At 46.3% G+C, this 21524-nt stretch overlaps 1 protein-coding gene across 6 annotated transcripts in view; it reads left to right on the top strand.

Moving 5' to 3' along the window:
* The first annotated feature begins 8160 nt into the window (after nt 1–8160).
* The window catches only part of Xpo6 (exportin 6), a 115172-nt gene continuing 101808 nt past the window's right edge, over nt 8161–21524 (top strand). For 2 of the 6 annotated variants that reach the window (XM_076552035.1, XM_076552032.1), the window contains exons 1-2: nt 8240–8625; nt 20172–20267. In XM_076552035.1, the coding sequence (XP_076408150.1) occupies nt 20238–20267 (30 nt within the window). In that variant the 5' untranslated portion in view covers nt 8240–8625; nt 20172–20237. Of the gene's footprint in view, nt 8626–20171; nt 20268–21524 lie in introns of all 6 variants that reach the window. The other 4 variants (XM_076552044.1, XM_076552038.1, XM_076552034.1 and 1 more) reach the window with 4 other exon arrangements.

Below are 21524 nucleotides of genomic sequence, written 5' to 3'. Positions count from 1 at the left end.
TGTCAAAGTTAGCCACTGGGCAAGAAACTTCCCTTGCCTCGACTGCTGAAACAATGCTTTTCAAATTGGACAAGCAGGACACAAAAGAAGGAAACTGCTGAACTTTGCCAAGATAAGGTAGGACAGTCCTTCAAAAATTCCTGCTTCACAGAAAAGTCTATCAGATATTCTAGGCCTGTAGGCCAAAGATAGATGCCCCAACATTGTAGAGGAACCTTTGGTGACTGTAAAGGCAGCCAGTTGTTTCTGTCATTTCTATAGTTTTGGAAGTTGTTTGCTTTGCACTTCCTGTTTATTTAGGTAATATTATATCCTTCTCCAGTCTTTGATGGGGTTGAAGACTAGACAGTTATAGTTACAGTTTTCATTAGTCATGATAGAAAGTAAATTAGGTACAAAACTTTGCACTCATCAAGAGAGGATAGATAATAAAGTATTTTCTCTGAATTTGCCAAATACAAATGGACTGGACATTGTGAATGTAATTCTGACTTGATAATTGTCCTTTTTTAAAAGATTTGTTTATAATGTATACAGTGTGTAGATGTAACCAACCGTCTTATTAAATAAGAAACACAGAAACAATGTAAAAGAGAAAGCCGAGAGGTCAGAGCTCAGAGCTAAAATCTCACCCTTACTCCTGCTGTCCCAGCTTCGCGAAAAGAGCCCTACTTCCTCTCGGTTCGTATTTTTAAAGTATGTTGTTCTGCCTTCTCATTGGTTGTAAACCCAAACACATGACTGCCTCGTCACTGTCTGAATGTACAGCCCCCTAGGTCTTAAAGGCATATGTCTCCAATGCTGGCTGTATCCCTGAACACACAGAGATCTTATGGGATTAAAGGCGTGTGCCACCACCGCCACACTCTTGCTATGGCTCTAATAGCTCTGACCCTGAACACACAGAGATCTTATGGGATTAAAGGCGTGTGCCACCACCGCCACACTCTTGCTATGGCTCTAATAGCTCTGACCCTGAACACACAGATATCTATGGGATTAAAGGCGTGTGCCACCACCGCCACACTCTTGCTATGGCTCTAATAGCTCTGACCCCCAGACAACTTTATTTATTAACATACAATCAAATTAATATTTCAGTACAAATCAAAATAATATTTCAATACAATTAGATTACCACCACAACAGTGTTCTGCCTGCATGCATACCTGCACACCAGAAGAGGGTACCAGATCTCACTATAGAAAGTTTTGAGCCACCATATGGTCTCTGGGAATTGAACCCAGGACCTCTGGAAGAGCAGCCAGTGCTCTTAACCTCTGAGCCATCTCTCCAGCCTGATAATTGTTCTTATTGTATATAGTGTTACTGTGTTAGAGTTAAAATCTTTCCTTTTTATTTAGACAAAAAGGAGGAAATATTGGGAGAGATCTGTTTGTGTTGATTGATCAGAGACCACCAATAGAGTCCAACCTTGGTTTGGTGAGTGGAGTCCATATTCAGCTGGCTGGGGTGGACCACAGAGTTCCCTGGTCAAGTCAGAGAGAGATGGATGGACACAGGGAGGAGGGAGAGGAGGGGTAGAGGGATTGTTCAGCCCTTTTGATCCAGTAAGTGGAGAGAGGCAAGATTTTGTCTCCATTCCTGTCTGGATCTGTCAGGTTTATTCCCTAATTGTTTACTCCTGAGTTCTATTTTTTAATAAAATGAAGAAAATCACAATAGGGAGCTTGTTGGAAATGTGAATTTTAGGGCCTGCCTCATACCTACTTAATGAGAAGCACGAGGGTAGAGCAATTCCTGATTTAATGTCTCTTTCAGGTGATTTTGAGAGTCATAGGGTTAGGTTAAACTTGCTGTGATCTATGTAGTGGGGACACCTGGGGACTCAGTTGAGCTGCTTGGGAGAGCTTCTGGACAGGATCTCTTTAAACTTGTGCTCTGGGAGCTGGAGAGATGGCCCAGTAGTTAAGGACACTTGCTAGAGGACCCAAGTTCTGTTCCTAGCACCCACACAGGAGCTCATTACTACCTGTAAATACAGATCCGGGGGATCCAGTACACTCCTCTGGCTTCCAGGCATGCTCCTGCATGAAAATAGAACATATAAACTCGGGCAGGCACAGACATATAAATAAGCACATTTTAAACAAACGAACCCCAGCACTCTTGAGTAAAGCAGGTTAGAGACTAGAGCAAGAATCACCACAGACCTGGCCCTCTGTGGCTTTTGCAGTTGCCACCTCCCCACCTTTATCTTCTATCACAGTGGTTCCCAACCTTCCTAATGCTGTGATCCTTTAATACAGTGTTTCATGTTGTGGTGACCACCGACCATGAAATTACTTCATTGCTACTTTACAACTGTGGTTTTGTTACCGTTATGAATCATAATGTAAACAGCCGTGTTTTCTGATGGTCTTAGGCAAGCCCTGAGAAAGGGTCAGCCACCCTCCAAAGGGGTCGCGACCCACAGGTTGAGAATCGCTTCTCTCTCTCTCTCTCTCTCTCTCTCTCTCTCTCTCTCTCTCTCTCTCTCTCACACACACACACACACACACACACACACCCTGCTTCTTTCATTCATGGTGCTCCTCTTCCCACAGTTTATTCACTTGTTCACTACTTGTTGCTTATTTGTCCTCCAGGGCAGAAACCACAACTTATTTATTTTTGAGACAGGGTATCTCTATGTATTCCTGGCTGTCCCTGACCATTCATCTGCCTCTGCCTCCTGAGTGGTGGAATTAAAGGCCTGGGCCACCCGCAAAGCTCTTTTTAAATGGGCTGTTAGAAACTGTTTTTTTTTTTTTTTTTTGTTGAAAAGTACTTCTCAACTGGGCCACAGGAGGACTAGGAGAAAGTTGAAAGCCTGGGGTCGCTGCCTTCATTTTGTTCTATTGTTTTACAGTGTCCTGTTCCAGATGCAGTCTCCCCTTCCTGCCCCCACCCACTGCCCCCAAAGCTGCAGTTACCTTGGATTCCAGGAAAATGAGAGCTGTCATAAACACTTTATGACAAGGGCCTGAAATTATCACCGAGTAACCACAAGCCTCAAAGGACAGACCACTCCCCAAATGAGGGCAATTATCTGTGATGACTGGGCTGCTCCCGAGAGGAGAAGAGTTATCTCCAGGCAGGCAGTGCCCTTCTCTAGTGAGGACTGTAAATCAGCTCCTCCAACCTTGTGGAACCAGGATGGCCGTGGTCCACCAGGACTATACCTTGCTCACAGGACTGCCTGATTGTGAATACCTCCTGCCCATTGCCCCATATTCTTCTATTTAAATCAGAAGCTCATTTCGGTATTTGAAAGAATGGTGACTTCATTCAGGGGTCTCACCTCTTTCTAAGTGTGGCCAGTCATGTACTCAGGACAGCTCTCTGAGTGTGGCCCAACACAAAACTGTACGCTTATTTGTCACGAGGGTGCCTTTGCATGTTCTGTTTGTCATTCCACCGTGTGGTGCTCCAGCATGAACTTTGTAGATGAAAACTTCATGTTGCAGTGAGTGGTATTCTCTGTGTGGTGACCACATCCATGCCTTGGTGGCACATACATCCTTAATTCCAGCACTCAGGAGCCAGAGGCAAGACCATCTCTATGAATTCAAGGTCAGCCTGGTCTACAGAGTGAGTTCCAGGCCAGCCAGGGCTACCCTTGTGAGACCCTTGTCTCAAAGACCAAATTCCAAACCCAAACCTTTGTGCTATGGTATCAGTAGGTTGGACCTGCATGCCAGCTGCTCTGATTACATCTCCCTCTCTCTACTGCTCTTTGTTTCTTTAATTGGCTTATTGGGGAAACACACACACACACACACACACACACACACACACACACACACACACACACAAAACACCCTCTCCTAATGTTCTGGTGGAAACCCCATCTCTCTGCCCAGACCCTGTCCCCCAGAAAGTCCTGCCAAACATGGCTCCTCCCCCAGAGATGCTCAAGACCACTCCCACAGGGTATTTAAACTGCACCCCAGAAAACAGACAAGTGTTTTTTTATTTATTTATTTATTTTTTATTTTTTATAATCTCTCTTCCCCATCTCCTCTCCAGGGGGCTGGAGAATCACCTGGGAACGCTTTACCCATTAAACCAGGGCCTTTTCTAATTTGGTCTGACTTGGATTGCTGCGTCGGCAGAGAGGCTTATCGGGGTGCAAAAACTTTTCCCCTAACATCTGTAGTAGGCCCCAAGAGACCATTTTAAACATCAAATTAGAATCCTGTAACCCTAGAACTCCATCCCACCAATCTCAAACTAAAGGATTTAGGAGGGCGCATCGTGACAGGGTCTCTATGACCCAAGGTGGCCTCAAATTCATATCCATCCTTCAGCCTTTCAAATGCCAAGTCTCAAAGGCCTGAGCCACCATGCCTACTTCAAAGTTTTTTAACTTTATGAGAAATCATGCCAATTTCTCAAGTAGACCAGTTTCTCTCTCTCTCTCTCTCTTCTCTTTTACATTTATTTTTACAAATAAATAAATGTAAGGGTACAGTAAAGAAACTACCAAAATGGCTGTTTCACTACGGGAAAGTTTTTTTTTTTATTTGTTTTTTTTCTGAGACAGGGTTTCTCTGTGTAGTTTTGGTGCCTGTCCTGGATCTCACTCTGAAGACTAGGCTGGCCTCAAACTCACAGAGATCCACCTGGCTCTGCCTCCTGAGTGCTGGGATTAAAGGCGTGCGCCGCCGCCGCCGCCGCCGCCGCCGCCGCCGCCACCACCGCCTAGCTGTTGGTTTGTTTGTTTTTTTAAACAGGGTTTGAAGCCGGGCAGTGGTGGCATACGCCTTTAATCATAGCACTCAGGAGGCAGAGGCAGGCGGATCTCTGTGAGTTCGAGGCTAGTCTGGTCTATAGAACGAGTTCCAGGACAGGTTCCAAAAAAAGGGGGGGGGGGTTTCTTTGTGTAGCCTTGGCTGTCCTGTAACTAGCTCTGTTGACCAGGCTGGTCTTGAACTCACAAGGATCTGCCTACCTCTGCCTCCTGAGTGCTGAGATTAAAGGTGTGCACCACCATTGCACAGTTTTTATTGTGAATAAGAGAGGAAATATCTAGAGGCAACTGGAAGAATCTAGAGCAGAGAGAAAAAGAAGTAGACTGAACATGGATGACCAGGGCTATCTTTAAGAGAAGCAAGAGAGTGGGGCAGGGTCCTGGGTGGGGGATGGAAAAATCATGTGCGTTATAGGAGGATGAGTAGCTGGGGATGGGAAGCAGCCCATGATTGGTGCAGGCCTGGGAGTTTTAGGTAGAAGAGGAGGTGAGGAGGGTCAGGATGCTAGTGTGGGATCTTGGAAGTGAATAACATATGCTTGTGAATAGGGACTATAGGAGCCTGGAGGCTAGCGTGTGTATATGCTGATATGTGCCGCAGGTATAAGTCAACGGAGAGCCATAGGTCCTTTCAGCTTGGGGTAAGGGAATGACTCCTTTTGGGGGCTGGGAACCTATTTCACAAGTCCTGAGGCATGATGCCTTTATTTACCCACCAGAAATCCTTCTATAGTCCAGCTGGGGCTCATTTCTGGATATATGGATTGTCTGAGACCTAATGTGTATGTGTGTGCACATATGTGTAGAAGTAACTGTCTTATTAAATAAGAAACACAGAGCCAATGCAAAGACCCAAGAGGTCAGAGCTAAGAGCCTTACCCTTCACTTCTGCAGCTATCCTCTTCAGCCAAGAGACCTACTTCCTGTGTGTTTGTCATTACATAGACTTTCTGTTCTGCCTTCTTCATTGGTTGTAAACCCAACCATATGATTGCCTCATCACTGCCTGTCTGTACAGACCTTCAGGTCTTCTATGGTTGGTATTGAGATTAAAGGCGTGTGTCTCCAGGCTGGCTGTATCCTTGAACACACAGAGATCTGCCTAGCTCTGCCTCCCAAGAGCTGGGATTAAAGGCATGCGCCACCAACGCCCGGCTCTGCTATGGCTTGCTATTAGCTCTGACCCCCAGGCAACTTTATTTATTAACATACAAATAAAATCACATTTCAGTACAAATAAAATATCACCATACATATGTGTGTCTGTGTGCAAGCACATCTTGATGCTAGTATGGTCAAAAGACAATCTGTAGGAATTTATTCTTTCCTTTCACAGTTGGGTTCTGTCTTAGTCATTGTTTTATTGCTGTGAAGAGACACCGTGAATTGGAGGCTGGCTTACAGTTTTAGAGGGTCAGTCCACTATTATCACAGCAGAAAGCATGGCAGCGTGCATGGTGCTGGGACAGTAGCTGTCTTAAGAGTGTCGATTGCTGTGAAGAGACACAAAGACCATGGCAACTCTTGTAAGGAAAACATTCAATCGGGGTGGCTTGCTTACGGTTTTCAGTTCAGTCCATTTTCATCATGTAGGAAGCACAGCATGCAGGCAGACATGGTGCTGGCTACATCTTGGTCAGAAGGCAAGTGGACTGTCTGTCAAGGTGAAGCTTGAGCAAGAGACCTCAAAGCCAACCCCCACAGCCACACACTTCCTCCAACAAGGCCACACCTACTTCAACAAAGCCACATCTCCAAACAGTACCACTCCCTTTGGGTTTATGGGGGGCCAATTACATTCAAACTACCACAGTAGGTAAGAGCTACATCCTGATCCACAGGGAGACTGAGAGACTGGGTCTGGCATGGGCTTTTGAAACCTTAAGACCTACCCCCAGTGACACACTTCTTCCAATAAGGACACACCTCCTAACCATTCTAAATCTTCTCAAATACTGCCGCTTTCTGATGACTAAGCATTCAAATATATGAGCCTCTGGGGGCTGTTCTTGTTTTCTTTTTCTTCTCAAGACAGGGCTTCTCCTTGTAGTCTTGGCTGTCCTGGAACTCACTCTGTAGATCCGGTTGGCCTTGACTCACGGAGATCCACCTGAGTCTGCCTCCTGAGTGCCGAGTGCTGGGAATAAAAACCACTCTGAGGGCCATTTTTATTCAAACCATCACAGGTTCTGAGGTCTGAGTTTAGATTGGGTTGTCAGTCATAGGAGCAAGTGCCTTCACAGGTTGAACCATGTCACTGGTCCCTTGCTCCCATGCCCCTTAAAATATTAATTTATATGTATGTTTGTGTACCTATGTATGTGTATGCCGTGTGCGTGGGTGTAGGTATCTCTAGAGTCCAGGAGAGGGTTGTTGAATCTCTTGGCGTTGGAGTTACAGGTAGTTGTGAGCTGACCAGTGTGAGTTCTGGGAATCCAGCTGGACTTTTCTGGAAGAGTCGTACATATCAACTGCTGAGCCCCTCTGCCTTTTGACTTAGGGTCTCATGTAGTCCAGGTTGATTTTGAATTCATTATGTAGCCAAGGATGACTTTGAACTCTGGATTCTGCTGCCTGCACCCTGCTCCCTCCTCTCTCCTCCCCTGGATTATAGGCTAGTTGCCACATCTGGCTCAGACCAGTTTTGCTTTTTTTAAATCTTCTAGGACTACATTTACTTGAATGATAATGAAAGTCCCTCTTCTTGATCTTCACACAAACAAAAGTACACTGTTGTTACCCAGTTGTTTTTCTTTGGTTCTGCCCCAACTTCATAAGTACCTTCCATACAGTCCAGTGATTTGTCTCTGCTTTCTCTAGGCCCCCTTTCATCGATCTAAGACCGCTTTTGCTACTCTGCTCGTTGGAACATTTGTTCCGTGTTTTGTTCTATTAAGTATCGTCTGACTCTAGAATTGAGAATGAAGCCAATTAAGATCGGAACATTGTTTCAATTCGTCCTGTGACACTTTCTGGTCTTAGCACCCGGAGCAGTGGACGGAATGAATAAAAGCCCCAGGAGACAACACAGTCCAGCGCCGCCGAACTTCTGGTCCGGTGCCAGGGTCCGGAAAGGCGCTCAAAAAAGATTTGCGGAATGAATGAGCGACAGAAACGAAAGGGAAACCTCTCCTTTACCAAAATGGCCGCGTGTCCCTTTACCAACGCGGCGGTCCGCGGCCGCTAGGGCGGGGCCGGGGTGGGCGGGGCCAGCGAACCGTCAGGTGCGGCCCCGCCCTCCTCTGCCCTCACTTGATTCCGGATTGGTCCGGTTCCAGCGCCGCAGCAGGCCGCGGGCTGAGGCCGCCTGGTGCTCGCCACTTCCGGCGCGCTGGGCTGTTGGCTGGGGGTGGCCGCGCGGGGCGAGCGGCGGCTGCGGGCGGCGCGCAGGGATGCGGAGTGGGGCCGCCGCGAGGGCAGAGGTGGAGAGGACTGCGCGGGCCCGCGGGCCTCTCTCCTGAGCCGGCCGCGCAGCCCAGGCCCGGGCAGCCTCCGCCCCTTCAGCCCCGGCCGGGCCCGTCGCCGCCTCGGGCCGCGGAGGCCGGGGAGTCCCTGCCTGGGCCCGCAACCTCCCTCTTGGGGGTCGGGCCCAGGCGGGGGACCCCGCACAGCTGCCTCTTTGCCTCATTTCCTGCTTTTGCGTGTGCCTGGGGTGGGCCGAGGTCTAGATGAATAGCTTCGGGGGTCCTCGATGAGGCCGCTGTGCTCCTTTTAAAGGTGCCGGCGGGGCCCGGGAGGGGAGCGGGTTGTCTTTGCATGGGCGGGGGACTCCCCGAGCCTGCCGGGACCATGACCTGAACTGTGCGAGCGGGACGCGTGAGATCCAAAGAGTCAGCTCACCTGAGCCACCCCCCCCTCCGGCCAGCATGGTGAGTGGGGTCAGGGACCCGGTTGGAGGGGTGGTAGTGGGTCTCGGGGCAGCTGAGCGATCGCTTCTTGGGGCGGGGAGAGGCGCGTGCGAGCCTGGCCGGTGACACATGCGTGCAGGGTGTGCAACCGGCTGTACGCTCCCATCCCCCCCCCGCACCCCCTCCCTCCCCCCGCACCCAAAGGATGTCTTGGAGTCTAGGAGGGAGGACCTTGGAAGCGCCGTGGGTACAACCCCCTGCCTCGCTGTGTGCTGTGCTTCTAGTACAGCAAGTCGTGATTAACAGTATCATTTATTTATGATGGCTTACTGAGTGCCATTTCCTTTGCTAAGTGATTGACATATATTTAGTTGTTACACCACTCCCCCGGAAATGGGGAGACTGAGGCAGGGAGCAGTTAATTACTCTGCCCAAGGTCAAGCTTGGGACAGTGGCACGATTTGAACATAAGCAGTCAGTTATTATGGAACTGGCTGGATTTTTGGAGAACATGCCGCCCATTTGTAGGTCTGCATTTGGAGAAACCTAGAGTGGGCCTTGCAGAGGTTACTGATACACATGAGGGCAGTCAGCAGTGGGGTCTTTGGGCCTCTCGGCCGCTGTTCTTTCTGCTTTATATTCTGGCCCTTTCCCTGGAAAAGTATGCATCCTTTCAGATCCAGCTCAAAAGCCTTTGGAAGGAGATGCCCCCCCTCTTCCAGGCCCTTTAGCCCCTCGGTACTCACAGTAGCTTGTTGAGCACTTGTCTTTTGCCATTGTAAAGTTTCTGAGCCTTATCTGCCCATCACAGCAGGCAAGGTGAAGTTAGTTGTCTGATTCTTTATCTGCCTCTGTTTGGCATCTAGTCCATGACAGTGGTTGATTGCCCCGCCTGGGTTTGAGCATCTCCAGGGATAGCACCCTCCAATTGCCTGGCAAGTTAGTGGTGTATTGGGCCATGTAGTCGTTGGCACAGTTTTTTAATGCACATAATAGACTAGACTGTCTTGAGGGCTGAGTGTGTAAGGTCCTGGTTAAGGAAAGAGGATCCACTTTGTCCTGGGTTTTTGAGCAAGCTGGGTAAACTACCATTAAAGCTGAGTGGCATGGTGTAATTTGTACTGTGCGTACTATATATGGTGTATATGTTTATATATGGTGTATACTATAAAAGGTGGCAGATCTGTTGAGCTCTGAGTTCATCTGTACAATGCAGAGATGTTCTTTAAAAATGTTCTCTACCCGGGTGGTGGTGGTGCACGCCTTTAATCCCAGCACTCGGGAAGGCAGAGGCAGGTGGATCTCTGTGAGTTCAAGGCCAGCCTGGGCTACAGAGTGAGTTTCAGGACATACCCCAAAGGTATACAGAGAAATCCTGTCTCAAAAAACCAAAACCAAACAAGCAAAAAATGTTCTGTAGAAATAATTTTCACATTCCTTCAATAATTTTATAAAATGTTTGAATTCACCCCGCCCCCCAAAGACAGAGTCTCACTATGTAGCTGTGGCTGTCTTGGAACTCACTACATAGACCAGGCTAGAACTCACAGGGATCCATCTGCCTGCCCTTGTCTCCCAGGTGCTGGGATTAAAGATGTGGGCCACTGTACTCAGCTAAAATGTTTGAGGTTTTTTTTTTTTTATTTGTTTAATAATTTTATGTGCATTGGTCTGAGGGTGTCAGATCCCCTGGAATTGGAGTTACAGATAGTTGTGAGTTGCCATGTGGGTGCTGGGAATTGGACCCAGGTCCTCTGGAAGAGCTCTTCACCACTGAGCCACCTCTCCAGCCCCAAATGTTTGAATTATTAAATTGTGACAAAATACACTTAACCACTTACACTTAAGGCATAAATGTTAAATTTTTTTTTTTTTTTAAGGGAGTTAATACAACTAGCCATTTAGAAACTCTGCTCTGTAACCATGAATCCTTTTACCTGGCAGTAAACCTGCAGCTCAAGATCCCTCCTGCTACAGTGACAGTTTTGTTTGTTTTTAGTTCAGCTGTTTCCTGTCCCACCACCGCCAATCTCAGAACCCAACAAAGCAAGGGTGGGTGACACTCCCAATTACCCTCCCATGTGGTGGGAGTGAATTTACCCCCACAGTGTGAAGTGAATTTGCAGTTCACTGGCATTATGTACATTTATATTATGTAGCTGTCATGGACTACATCTCAGAAAATTTCCATCTCCCCAAACTGAAACATTGTACCCTGAAATACTAACCTCTGCTCCCTCCTTTAGTGGTGCTTCTTCCCTGGACTCCCAACCACCATTTCCCTTTCCCTTTCTGTTTCTATCCTAAAGTAGCTTATTTCATTTAGTGGAGTGTCTTGAAGGCTCACATCAGTATTGTAGGGTATGCAGAATTTCCTCCAGTCTGTGTGCGAGTGCACCAATTTTACCTGCCCATTCTTTCCTCAGTGGATACCTAATTTGCGTCTGCTACTGTATGAATATGAGTATACAATTTTTTTAAAAAATTTATTTTTGTTTAATATTCATTGGTGTTTTGCCTGCATGTATGTCTGTGTGAGGATGTCAGAAGTCCTGGAACTGGAGTTACAGACAGTTGTGAGCGGCCATGTGGGTGCTGGGAAGTGAACCCTGGTCCCCTAGAAGAATAGCCAGTGCTCTTAACCAATGAGCCATCTCTCCAACTCTCAGTGTACTAATCTTTTGGTTAGTTTAAATAGCCTTTATATGCTACACCCTAGAGAATGAACATATAGTTAGGTAGACAGTGTCCTGCCCTCAGGGAACTTAGCATGTTGCTGGGACAGAATTTTGTATACAGTAGATCTAGCAAGTCGACCTTGTGCTCAGATTTCTTCATTTAATCGGCAGTTAGTAGGGCATTAAGAGTGTGATTAACGCCGGGTGGTGGTGGCGCATGCCTTTAATCCCAGCACGGATTTTTGTGAGTTCGAGGCCAGCCTGGGCTCCAGAGCGAGATGCAGGAAAGGCGCAAAGCTACACAGAGAAACCCTGTCTCAAACCCCCGCCCCCCAAAAAAAGGAGCGTGATTACCTTTGAATAAATAATTGTGAAGCTGTTGATTTTTTTTTTGTTGTTGTTGTATCTAGATCTCAATTTAAACATGTAGGAAGTAGCCACTATGGGTGTGAGACCAATAGGATCTGCTGTCATGACCCTAATGGTTCATCTGCAGTTGTTCCAGAAGAGGAAGGTCAAGGGATTGGGTGGTGTGGTCTTTGCTCAGTCAGGAAGTCATTGCCTGGTTTGTGTCAGACAGGACAAGGGTCTTTTATTGGGAATCACAGCCCTTATTTCAATAATTCCTTTTCTCTTCGTTTATACCAGCTCACAGCCTCACTCTGTGGAGGTAGAAGGGTGGTTGTGTATCAGGCAGGCCTTTGAACCACTGTGTTGCCCAGGCTGGCCCTGAACTCCTGTCTCCCGACTGAGCCTTCTGTGGTGATTACAGGTGTGCTCCAGTAGGCCTGGCTACATTTTGACTCTGAAGGTGATTGTTGATCTAAATCTGTGTGTTTGAAACGTCTCTTTAAAGTGAGTAAAGCGGCAAAGCAGGCAAAAACCGCACCTCGGACCAGGCGTGGTGGGCACACCTGTAATCCTAGTATGTTGGTGGCTCAACAGGAGGATTGTCAAGAGTTTGAGACCATCTTGGACTGAGGAGTGAGTTCCAGGTCGGCCTGGGCTCTTTATGAAAGCCTGCTTCACCCCCACCCCCCCACCAGATGCCAGCTGTTTTTATGTACTGATTTACTCGGTCAGCACTAGTTAGCTATACCGACCCTGCCAGGTTGTCACCAGCAGAGGGAAGGCAAACAGATCTCGGGGAGCTGTTAGCAAGGGGTGGAGCTTTGTGCGAAGGCCTCTACATTTTGTTGCACACTGTGCCACCACATGGGAGGGTAATTGGGAGTGTCACCCACCCTTGCTTTGTTGGGTTCTGAGACTGGCGGTGGTGGGACAGGGAACAGCTGAACTAAAAACAAACAAAACTGTCACTGTAGCAGGAGGGATCTTGAGCTGCAGGTTTACTGCCAGGTAAAAAGATTCATGGTTACAGAGCAGAGTTTCTAAATGGCTAGTTGTATTAACTCCCTTAAAAAATTAATTTATGTGTGTGGTTGTTTTGTCTGCATGTTTATCTGGGTATGTATGTAGTACATGTATGTGTGCCTGGTGCCAACAGAGGTCAGAAGCGGGCATTGGATCCCCTGGAACTGGAGTTACAGACTGCTGTGAGCTGCCATGTGGGTGCTGGGAACTAAACCCAGGTCTTCTTCAAGAGCAGGTACTTATGTGCTAAGACTGAGTCAGCTCCTTGAGCTCTGTTTTAAATGGCTGCGCCATTTTTGGTTGGCTTCTGAAGTTTCATTTATTTATTTTATTTTCCTTCGGTGCTGGGAGTTGAACTTTAAGCCTTACATATAGCACCTTAATTCTGCAGTTCTTAAGAGATGTAACATGTTAGCGGTCCCTACTAACTTTTTCAGAAAACTAGTTAGTAGGAACCACTACTGGTCCTTATGTATTTCTAGTACTTGCTGTGTCGACTATGTAGACTAGTGATCTTGAACTTGTAGTGATCCTCTTGTCTCCTGAGTAGAGGCAGCCATATGTCACCATCTAGCTGGCATTTTCCCCCTGCAATGACTTAAGATGACTTGTTGTGTAAAAGTGCTTGCCCCAAAAGCCTGATGACCCAAGTCCAGTTCCTGGAACCCACAGAGGAAGGGAAGAAACAACTCCTGAATGTTGATCTCCATTTGTGTGTCAATAGAGCACTTTCCCACACTCCTTCCTCTCTCCTCCCTCCCCGCCCCTCTCTCTCACACACACACACACACACACTCTGGAGTGGGTTTAGGAAGGTCGCTCAGTTGGAAGAGTACTTGCTGCACAAACACGATGCACTAACTTTATTCCCAGAACCCACTTAAAAAGCAGTTGTAACCCCAGAGCCGGTGATGCCCAGATGGGCAGATCCTGGGCCTGCTGGCTAGCCAGCCTAGACTTTTTGGCAAGCTCCAGGGTAATGAAGGACCTTGTTTCAAAAGCAAGGTATCCACTGAGGAATGGCACCTGTCCTTGATACGTGCACCCCCCAGTTGTATAGATTAAAGCTTATTTTTCTAATGTGGTCCCTGCAATGAAGACAAAATTAGACCTTTCACACATGGTGTGTTGTAATGTACACCCTGCTGTGGGAGGCACCATGTGACAAGACAGAAAACAGGAAAAGTTCAGTAGTGCTCAGAGGTTCTGTGTTTGGCCATACCATTGGTGACAGTCTAGAGAGGCTGTTCAATATCAGCAAGTGACTAGCTAGGCTTCCAGTTCTTCCAGCCATGCCTTGACAGCCTTCTTTATTTTATAATTTGTGTGTGAGTGTGGGTGTGTGAATATCATGGGGTATGTGTGGAGGTCACAGGAAACTTTCAGGAGTCCTTCTCTTCTCCCACCTGATTGAGGGAGGGCCTTTCTTGGTTCTGCTGCTGTGTTGTGGGTCCTCGATCTTCTGGGTGAGTCTCTTTTCTGCCTCCTGTCTCACTATGGGAGTGCTGGGATTATAGATATGTACCACCATGTCTGGCCTTAGACATGGGTTTGGGGCTTTGAATTCGGGTTGTCAGGCTTGTGAGACTGGCCTCTTTTCCTCCTGAGCTAGCTATCACTTCAGCCCTCCCCCCTCCCTTCCTCCTTCTCCCTCCCTCTCTCCCCTCTCCCTCCCCCTCCCTCCCTCCTTCTCTTTTTTGAGATAGGTCTCATTATGTAGAACAGGTTAGTTCCAAGATCACAGAGCCTTTGGAGTGCTGGGATTAAAAGCCTGCGATACCACTTGGAGAAGTTCTTCATTTTCCTTTTTTTTTTTCTTTTAAGATTTATCTATTTATTTTACATATATGAGTGCTCTATCTGCATGTATGCCTTTATTCAGGAAGAGGGCATCAGATCAGATGATTGTGAGCCACTATGTGGTTGCTGGGAATTGAATTCAGGACCTGTGGAAGAGCAACTAGTGTTCTTAACCACTGAGCCATCTTTCCAGCCCTTCATTTTCCATTTTATAGAATTCACGGCATCGAAAGGTTAGGCATCTTCCCAATGTCACACTGTAACCACATGGTAGAACTCTGGGATTCAAACCCTTGCTTGCTGGGGATATAATTCAGAACATTTGCTTTTAGCATGAGTGAAGGCCCCAGTGCCCAAAAGAAAAGAAAACAGAAAGTCTGTTCACACAACTACTGTACTTTCAGGGCAGTGTTCTGCTTGCCTTGGAGGGGAGTGAGTTTGGTGGGGAGATGAGACACATTCTGATATAACTAGAGATGGTGATAGTAAAAGATTGCTTAGGTGCAAAAGCATTCTGCCCAAGGAGTGGCTGACTCAGATTAAGGGAACTGGGAGAAGAGAGGCTTCCTAGAGGGCACGTTTGGATCTTAAAGCTAGGGAAGGAAAAGGTCCTCCAGGTAAAAGTGCTTGTGTGTGGTTTCAGGATCTCTGTTGCACACAGAAGGAGAGAACAGTAGGTGTCGTGACTGGAGGGAGAGTGAGCACGTGGGTGCTCTGACGTCCTGGGCTCCCAGGACATTACCCCCCTGCAGCACAGGACACCAGTTTTGCCTCTTTTACTTTTTGAGCTGTCGAGCTGTCTTCAAACTCCCAGTCCTCCTGCCTTGGCCTCCCAAATGCTGGCATACTTGGTGTTTGTCACCATGCTCAGCCTGGCTAGAATATGTCATGGTAAGAAAGCATCAGATAGATTAAGTGGCTCATGTGCTGCCTTGTGTGAAGTAGCTGGAAAGAATGATGCATAGGTTCTTTGCAGCTAGTTGGTGGAGAATTTCTAGAACTACCCTAGAGTAATAGAGATTTCCCTCAAAGGAAAATAGACCATCAGCTGTGTCTAAATTTCATTGGTGAGGGAACCATAGATAATACTGTCTGTGTCAAAGGCTTGCTCTTGGACGTGGAATTCAGAGTGGCCTAGAATTTACTATGTAGACCAGGCTAACCTCAATCTGCCTGCCTCCTGAATGCTGGGATTAAAGGTGTGTGCTACCATGCCCGGTGGGAATTGTCATCTAAAATCTCTTCATTAATCAGTGAAGAAAGGGAAAAAACTAAACTTACTTAGGAAGCCTTTAACATGGAGACTGGGAACAATTACAAGCTTGAATCACTTGGTGATTTGGATTTGTAGGCGTGGAGGGTTGAAAAAAAGAGTTGACAGATTGGCCATGTGCTGACAAAATACTTGATCTGGCTGTGTCTGTAAATAGGTGGGAGGCTGTGATGGAGGTGATTGGCACCTTGCAGTACAAGGTCGAGTTGAAGATTTTTAGATAATTGAAGTTAAGGAGAGCATGCTGGCATAGGCAGAGGTGAAGAGGGATGTGGAACTGCTTCTCTGCTTTTTTTTTTTTACTTCCGTTGCTGATGCCGTAGCTCAGAGCTTCAGGTGCATTAGGCAAACACTCTACCATACAGTGGAGCTATGCTCCTTGCCCTGCCTCTGTTTTAACCTTCCTCTCCCCATTTCTTCATATTGTATAACCCATTGCAGACTGGCTTTTACGTTAGTATTTTATTGTCTAATATTCTTTTTTTGTGTGTATAGCCTTGGTTGTCCTAGAACTAGCTCTGTAGACTAGGCTGGCTTCGAACCTAGAGATTCACCTGCCTCTGACTCCTGAGTGCTGTGATTAAAGGTGTTCGCCGCCGCCGCGGCCGCCACCACCACCACCACCACCCAACATCTGAGATTCTTGTAGCACCATCATTGTACATGTTTATGGGGTACAGTGTGATATTGTGCTCAGTTAGCATATCTGTTACTTCTAATTGCCATTTCTTTGTAATGAGAACATTCAAAATTTTATTTTAATTTGTAGTGATTTGAAATGTACAACAATAAATTGTTAATCAGTAGGCAGACTTTTGGTCTTCACCTACTTTTTAAGACAACCTACCAACCTCATTGTGTTGGGTCCAATGTAAATAGCTTAATGGTACATGTCTGTAGTCCCAGCACTGAGGATGCTGAAGCAGAAGTATGGTGAGTTTGAGGCCAGCTTGGGCTACATACTATTCTGTCTTTAAAACAAACAATGAAAACCACAACCTGTTTTTAGTTTCTCATCTATTTATGGCTCCTGGTATCTGCTGTCTCCTTTTCTTGAAATTTTTCGTGGCTCCCTTGGTGTATTTACTATTGCCTTCTTCATTTTTCTTTTTTCTTTTTTTTTTTTTTTTTTTTTTGGTTTTTCGAGACAGGGTTTCTCTTGTGTAGCTTTGCGCCTCTCCTGGAACTCACTTGGTAGACCAGGCTGGCCTCGAACTCACAGAGATCCGCCTGCCTCTGCCTCCCGAGTGCTGGGATTAAAGGCGTGCGCCACCACCGCCCGGCTACCTTCTTCATTTTTCTAGGAACATTTTCAGTTTACATTTTTGTGTGTGGGTATGTGCACATAAGTGCAGGTGCCCGTGGAGGCCAGAGGCATTGGATCCTCCTGGAGTTGGAGTTGAGGAGATTGTGAGCCCCCAATACGGGTATTGAGAATCGGGTCTTCTGAAAGAATGGGGAATGCTCTTAACTGCTGAACCATCTCTCCAGCTCTGCTATTATGTTCTTTTCTGACTATAGCTTCAGTTGTGACCTGTGTACTGATAGAAACTAAACCTCTTTGGGCTTGGATATGCACCTTAGCATGCTGTGGTCATCAGTATCTAAACCATATCTGTCATCTTTCCCTCGGGGTAGTGTTCTTTCCCCATGGCCTAGTTCTGTTAGTGACCTCATTCATCCACTGTACACTCTTTATGTTGAGTCATATTAACTTCCTCTTCTGCTGGACCTGTGATGATATCGCCGGTGTGTGTGTGTGTGTGTGTGTGTGTGTGTGTGTGTGTGTGTGTGTCTTAACCCTGGCCTGCTAGTCTTCTGCTTGCGTCAGTCTCTGTTTTTTGGTTTGTTTTTGTTTTTTAAGGTAGGAACCTTGTATCCTGGCTGGATTCAAACTGCCTAAATGCTAGGATTACAGGTGCTCACTACCATACCAGGTTTGTGATGGTTAGTGTTAAAAACTGACAACTTGTCACACTCCAAAGTTTTCTGGGAAGAGTCTCAGTGAGGGATTGTTTAGATCAGGCTGGCGAGTGGGTGTGTCTGAGGAGTGATTGAATGGCTGTGTTAATTGATGTGGTGGTGCTATTCCCTGGGTTTGAGTCCTACACTGTATTAGAGCAAGTGAACTGAGCACAAGCATTCATGCATTCATTTTCTCTCTTGGCTGTGGCTGTGACTAGCTGCTTCGTGCTTCTGTCTTGATTTCTCTGTGGCAGTGGCTTGTAACCTTGAATTGAAAGCCCAATACCCCAGATTGCTTTTCGTTGGGTATTTTATCACTGCAACAGAAATGAAATAGGATAGGCTGCCCCTGCTTCCAGGTTCTCCTTCCATCAGCCTGCCACAGCTGCCTCAGAGAGCCCTTGTGTAAGGCGCCACTTGATGTAATTCAGAGCAGGGGGCAGGGTCCCTTAGTTTTGGAGACCAGGTTTTTATCAGGGAGAGTAGTTGGAAGCATATGTGCTCTGGATTGATTCCCACAGGCAGTATGACTTTAGACTTCTCAGTGGAAGATGACGACTTACTAGATGTAAAAAGTGATACCTGGAGTATCTTTTAGACTTCCCAAATCATACCCCAGTCTCTTGTCACAGCCTCCCACCTGTCAGTCCCAGAACACTTGGTGCACTTTGGCCCTTTCTCCTTCTTGCTCAGACTGCCTGCCACTGATGCTTGTCACTATGTTTGCAGGTGAGGCTGTGTTCAGGATCATAAAGCACCTTTTTGGAGGCGTTCTAGCTCATTAGTTTAATATCTTACCTTATCGTTACCCTTGATTATAGGTTTTTTTTTTTTTTTTTTTTTTTTTTGGTTTTTCTTATTTCTCGAATATTATTATGGTCAGCCTTAATAATCTTCCCAGGGGCCCAGAAGAGAAGCTACAAACGGTGCAAATTATTTTCAGGAAAAGAATCTAAGTACACGGAGCTCTTAGTCCATCTACTTTATTCCTCTGGGGTAAAATCCTATCTACACAGTTTCAGTTCTGTTCTCGTGCCTAGCTCCTTTCTTCCTTGATTTCTCTCTACAGTTATCTGCTGTCCCCTCTATGTTCTATCTTAATTCTCTCATTCTAGCTCTGCCCCATCTTGGTCTTTCTCATCTCGTTCTTCTCCATCTGGCGCTTCCTCATTTTCCATCTCATAGGAGGTCAACTAAGAGCTAAAATCAGTTAATATATCAGAAAAGGGAATTTATATGCTCAAACTACATTCCTAGAGGTGGTGAGGTAAATGTTAGGAGTCTATAGTATAAATACATTTAAGGCTGTATCAGAAAGGAGGATCTGAGCTTAATTTACCTTAATTCAGGAGATCGTTTGGCCTTGGATGCTTGATAGTTATTTCAGGTAAAATACCCTGTTAGGAGTTCTTGGAAGCATACACAGCATACAAGAAAATCATTGCAGGAATCGGCTAATATACACACACACACACACACACACACACACACACACACACACACACACCCACAAAAGCTAAAATATCACCAAAACTTCTTAGGCCATGGCTTGACCTTCGGAAAAGTCCTTGACCTTTCCAAGTAGTAGCTTTTGTGATAGTAGCTGAATTCCATTACCTTTTCCTGTGGCTTGCAGCACTTATTTACCCTTATTAGGTGATAATTAAAAGGCCCTGTACGGCCTTATTGTAAGTGTTAAACAGTTCAGAAGGTTGAAGCTCAGCCTCCTTGCTTACTCACTTCTCTTTGCTCTGCTGTGCCTAGTAAGATTCAGCATATTTGGATACTTGAGTCAGGAGTGGAAATAAACCCAAGAAGGTCAAGGTGGACCTAAGAGATTAGAAATGATAGTAGTAGTACTTGAGGTATGTGGTAAGACTGAAATAGAGTGTGACTGTAGTTAGTCCTGTGTCTAGAATCTATGAGCTTTTGCCCTGGGCAAGTGGGCATGTGCAGGAAGTGAGTATGGGGAGTTAGGACCAGTGCTGTGTGGACCATGTGCTAAAGCCAGCAGAGTGAGGGGACTAGAAGGATGCTAGTAGAAAGGGAAGGAGACTGGGGTTTAGAGGAAGAGAACAGTGTGTTTCTTAGTTACATCTGGTGCTAACCATTGCTTAGGGGCCCAACCACTACAGACTGCTTCCTCATTGAATCTCTCTGTCTTTGTGCTGTATAACTATTATTGTTCCCATTTTGTAATTGAGGAAGATAAGAACATTGGCTCAGGAAGAGTAAGGTTAATGGCTTGTCTAAAATTACATGGTGATTGACAGAGCCAGGTTTCAGTGCTGCTTCCAACCCCCAAAGCTATGTTGTACATAGATCACTAGATTTCTGTAGTACACATTTACTTAAATGTAGCCTGTTCGACTAAGGGGGAGGGAAGGGAGGGGAAAAATGTAGCCTGTTCTAGAAAAAAACAGTACATCTTGCCAGCTGAACTTAAAACCTGAGAACATTTTCTCCATGGTGAACAGGTTGAGATGGTCAGATCTGCCAGCAAGATGTGACAAGATTGAGTAAGTCTGGGCACTGAGGACACTATGGTGCACATAATGGATCTTCCCAGAGAGGCAAGTTCAAGTTTCAGGATATATAAACCCATTAGGCCTAGCATGTACGTTAGTAGGTCCCTTCCTCTCCCTCCACCTCTTCCTTTTTTGAGACAAGGTCTTTTTATATAGCCTCAGTTAGCCTGGAATGTAGCCCAGGCTGACCACAGACTTGGATTAGCTCTCCTGCTGATTCAGTCACCTCTCAAATCCCACCACACTGGATTTAGTAGGCTCTTCTCACCCCCCCCCCCCCCCCCCGAGACAGGGTTTCTCTGTAGCTTTGGAATCTGTACTGGAACTCACTCTGTTAGGCCAGGCTGGCCTTGAATTCACAGAGATCCGCCTGCCTCTGCCTTCCTAGTGCTGGGACTAAAGGTGTGCGCTCCCACTGACCAGCTTAGTAGGCTCATTTTTACAGTTAACAGTGAACAAAAGAACCCGGGTGCAGGGCTCTAGCAGAGGTATCCAAGGGGTGTTATGAGTTGAATGAAGCTGGAACAGAAGATCATTGATTGCTTTGTAATTTGGCTAATCACAGCCCTGGGAAGCTTGATGCTCCTTGTCTTAGTTACTGTTTATTGCTGTGAAGAGATACTATGACTGAGGCAACTTTTTTTTTGAGACAGGGTTTTTCTGTGTAGTTTTGGTGCCTGTCCTGGATCTCACTGTGTAGACCAGGCTGGGATTAAAGGCGTGTGCCACCACCGCCCGGCAACTAAGGCAACTTTTAAAAGAAAGCATTTAGTTAGTTGGGTTGTATGATTTCAGAGGGTTAGTCCATGGCATGGTGCTGGAACAGTTGAGAGTTTATATCCTAATCCATAGGCACTAGTCAGGGAGAAAGTGAGAGACTTTTGAAACCTTCAAGCTCACCCTCAGTAACACGCCTCCGACAAGGCCACACCTTCTAAGTCCTTCTCAAACAGTTCCCCTAACTGCTGACCAAGCATTCAAACATAGGAGCCTGTGGGGGCCATTCTCATTCACACCACCACTTCCCCCTTTTCTTTCTTCAGTTAGAGTATCAGCTGGATAGATAACCTTAAAAGTGACCACATGCTCATTAAAACAAAGAGTACAAAGAAGATAGCAAAAAATGGAGTGTGTGTGTGTGTGTGTGTGTGTGTGTGTGTGTGTGTGTGTACATTCGTATACGTTCATATGTGTAGAGGTAAGAACTCCAAATCAGTACTTGTGTTCAAACTGTGGTAGTGATAATTTTCTTTGCTTGCTTTTTCTTCCTGTGTGTGGGTGCATGTGTGCCCATGCATTTGG

The sequence above is a fragment of the Peromyscus maniculatus genome, chromosome 1 (assembly GCF_049852395.1).
Source record: "Peromyscus maniculatus bairdii isolate BWxNUB_F1_BW_parent chromosome 1, HU_Pman_BW_mat_3.1, whole genome shotgun sequence".
Lineage (NCBI taxonomy): Eukaryota > Metazoa > Chordata > Mammalia > Rodentia > Cricetidae > Peromyscus > Peromyscus maniculatus.
The sequence above is the reverse complement of the archived record's forward strand: the minus strand, read 5'-3'. Positions and strand labels throughout refer to the sequence as shown.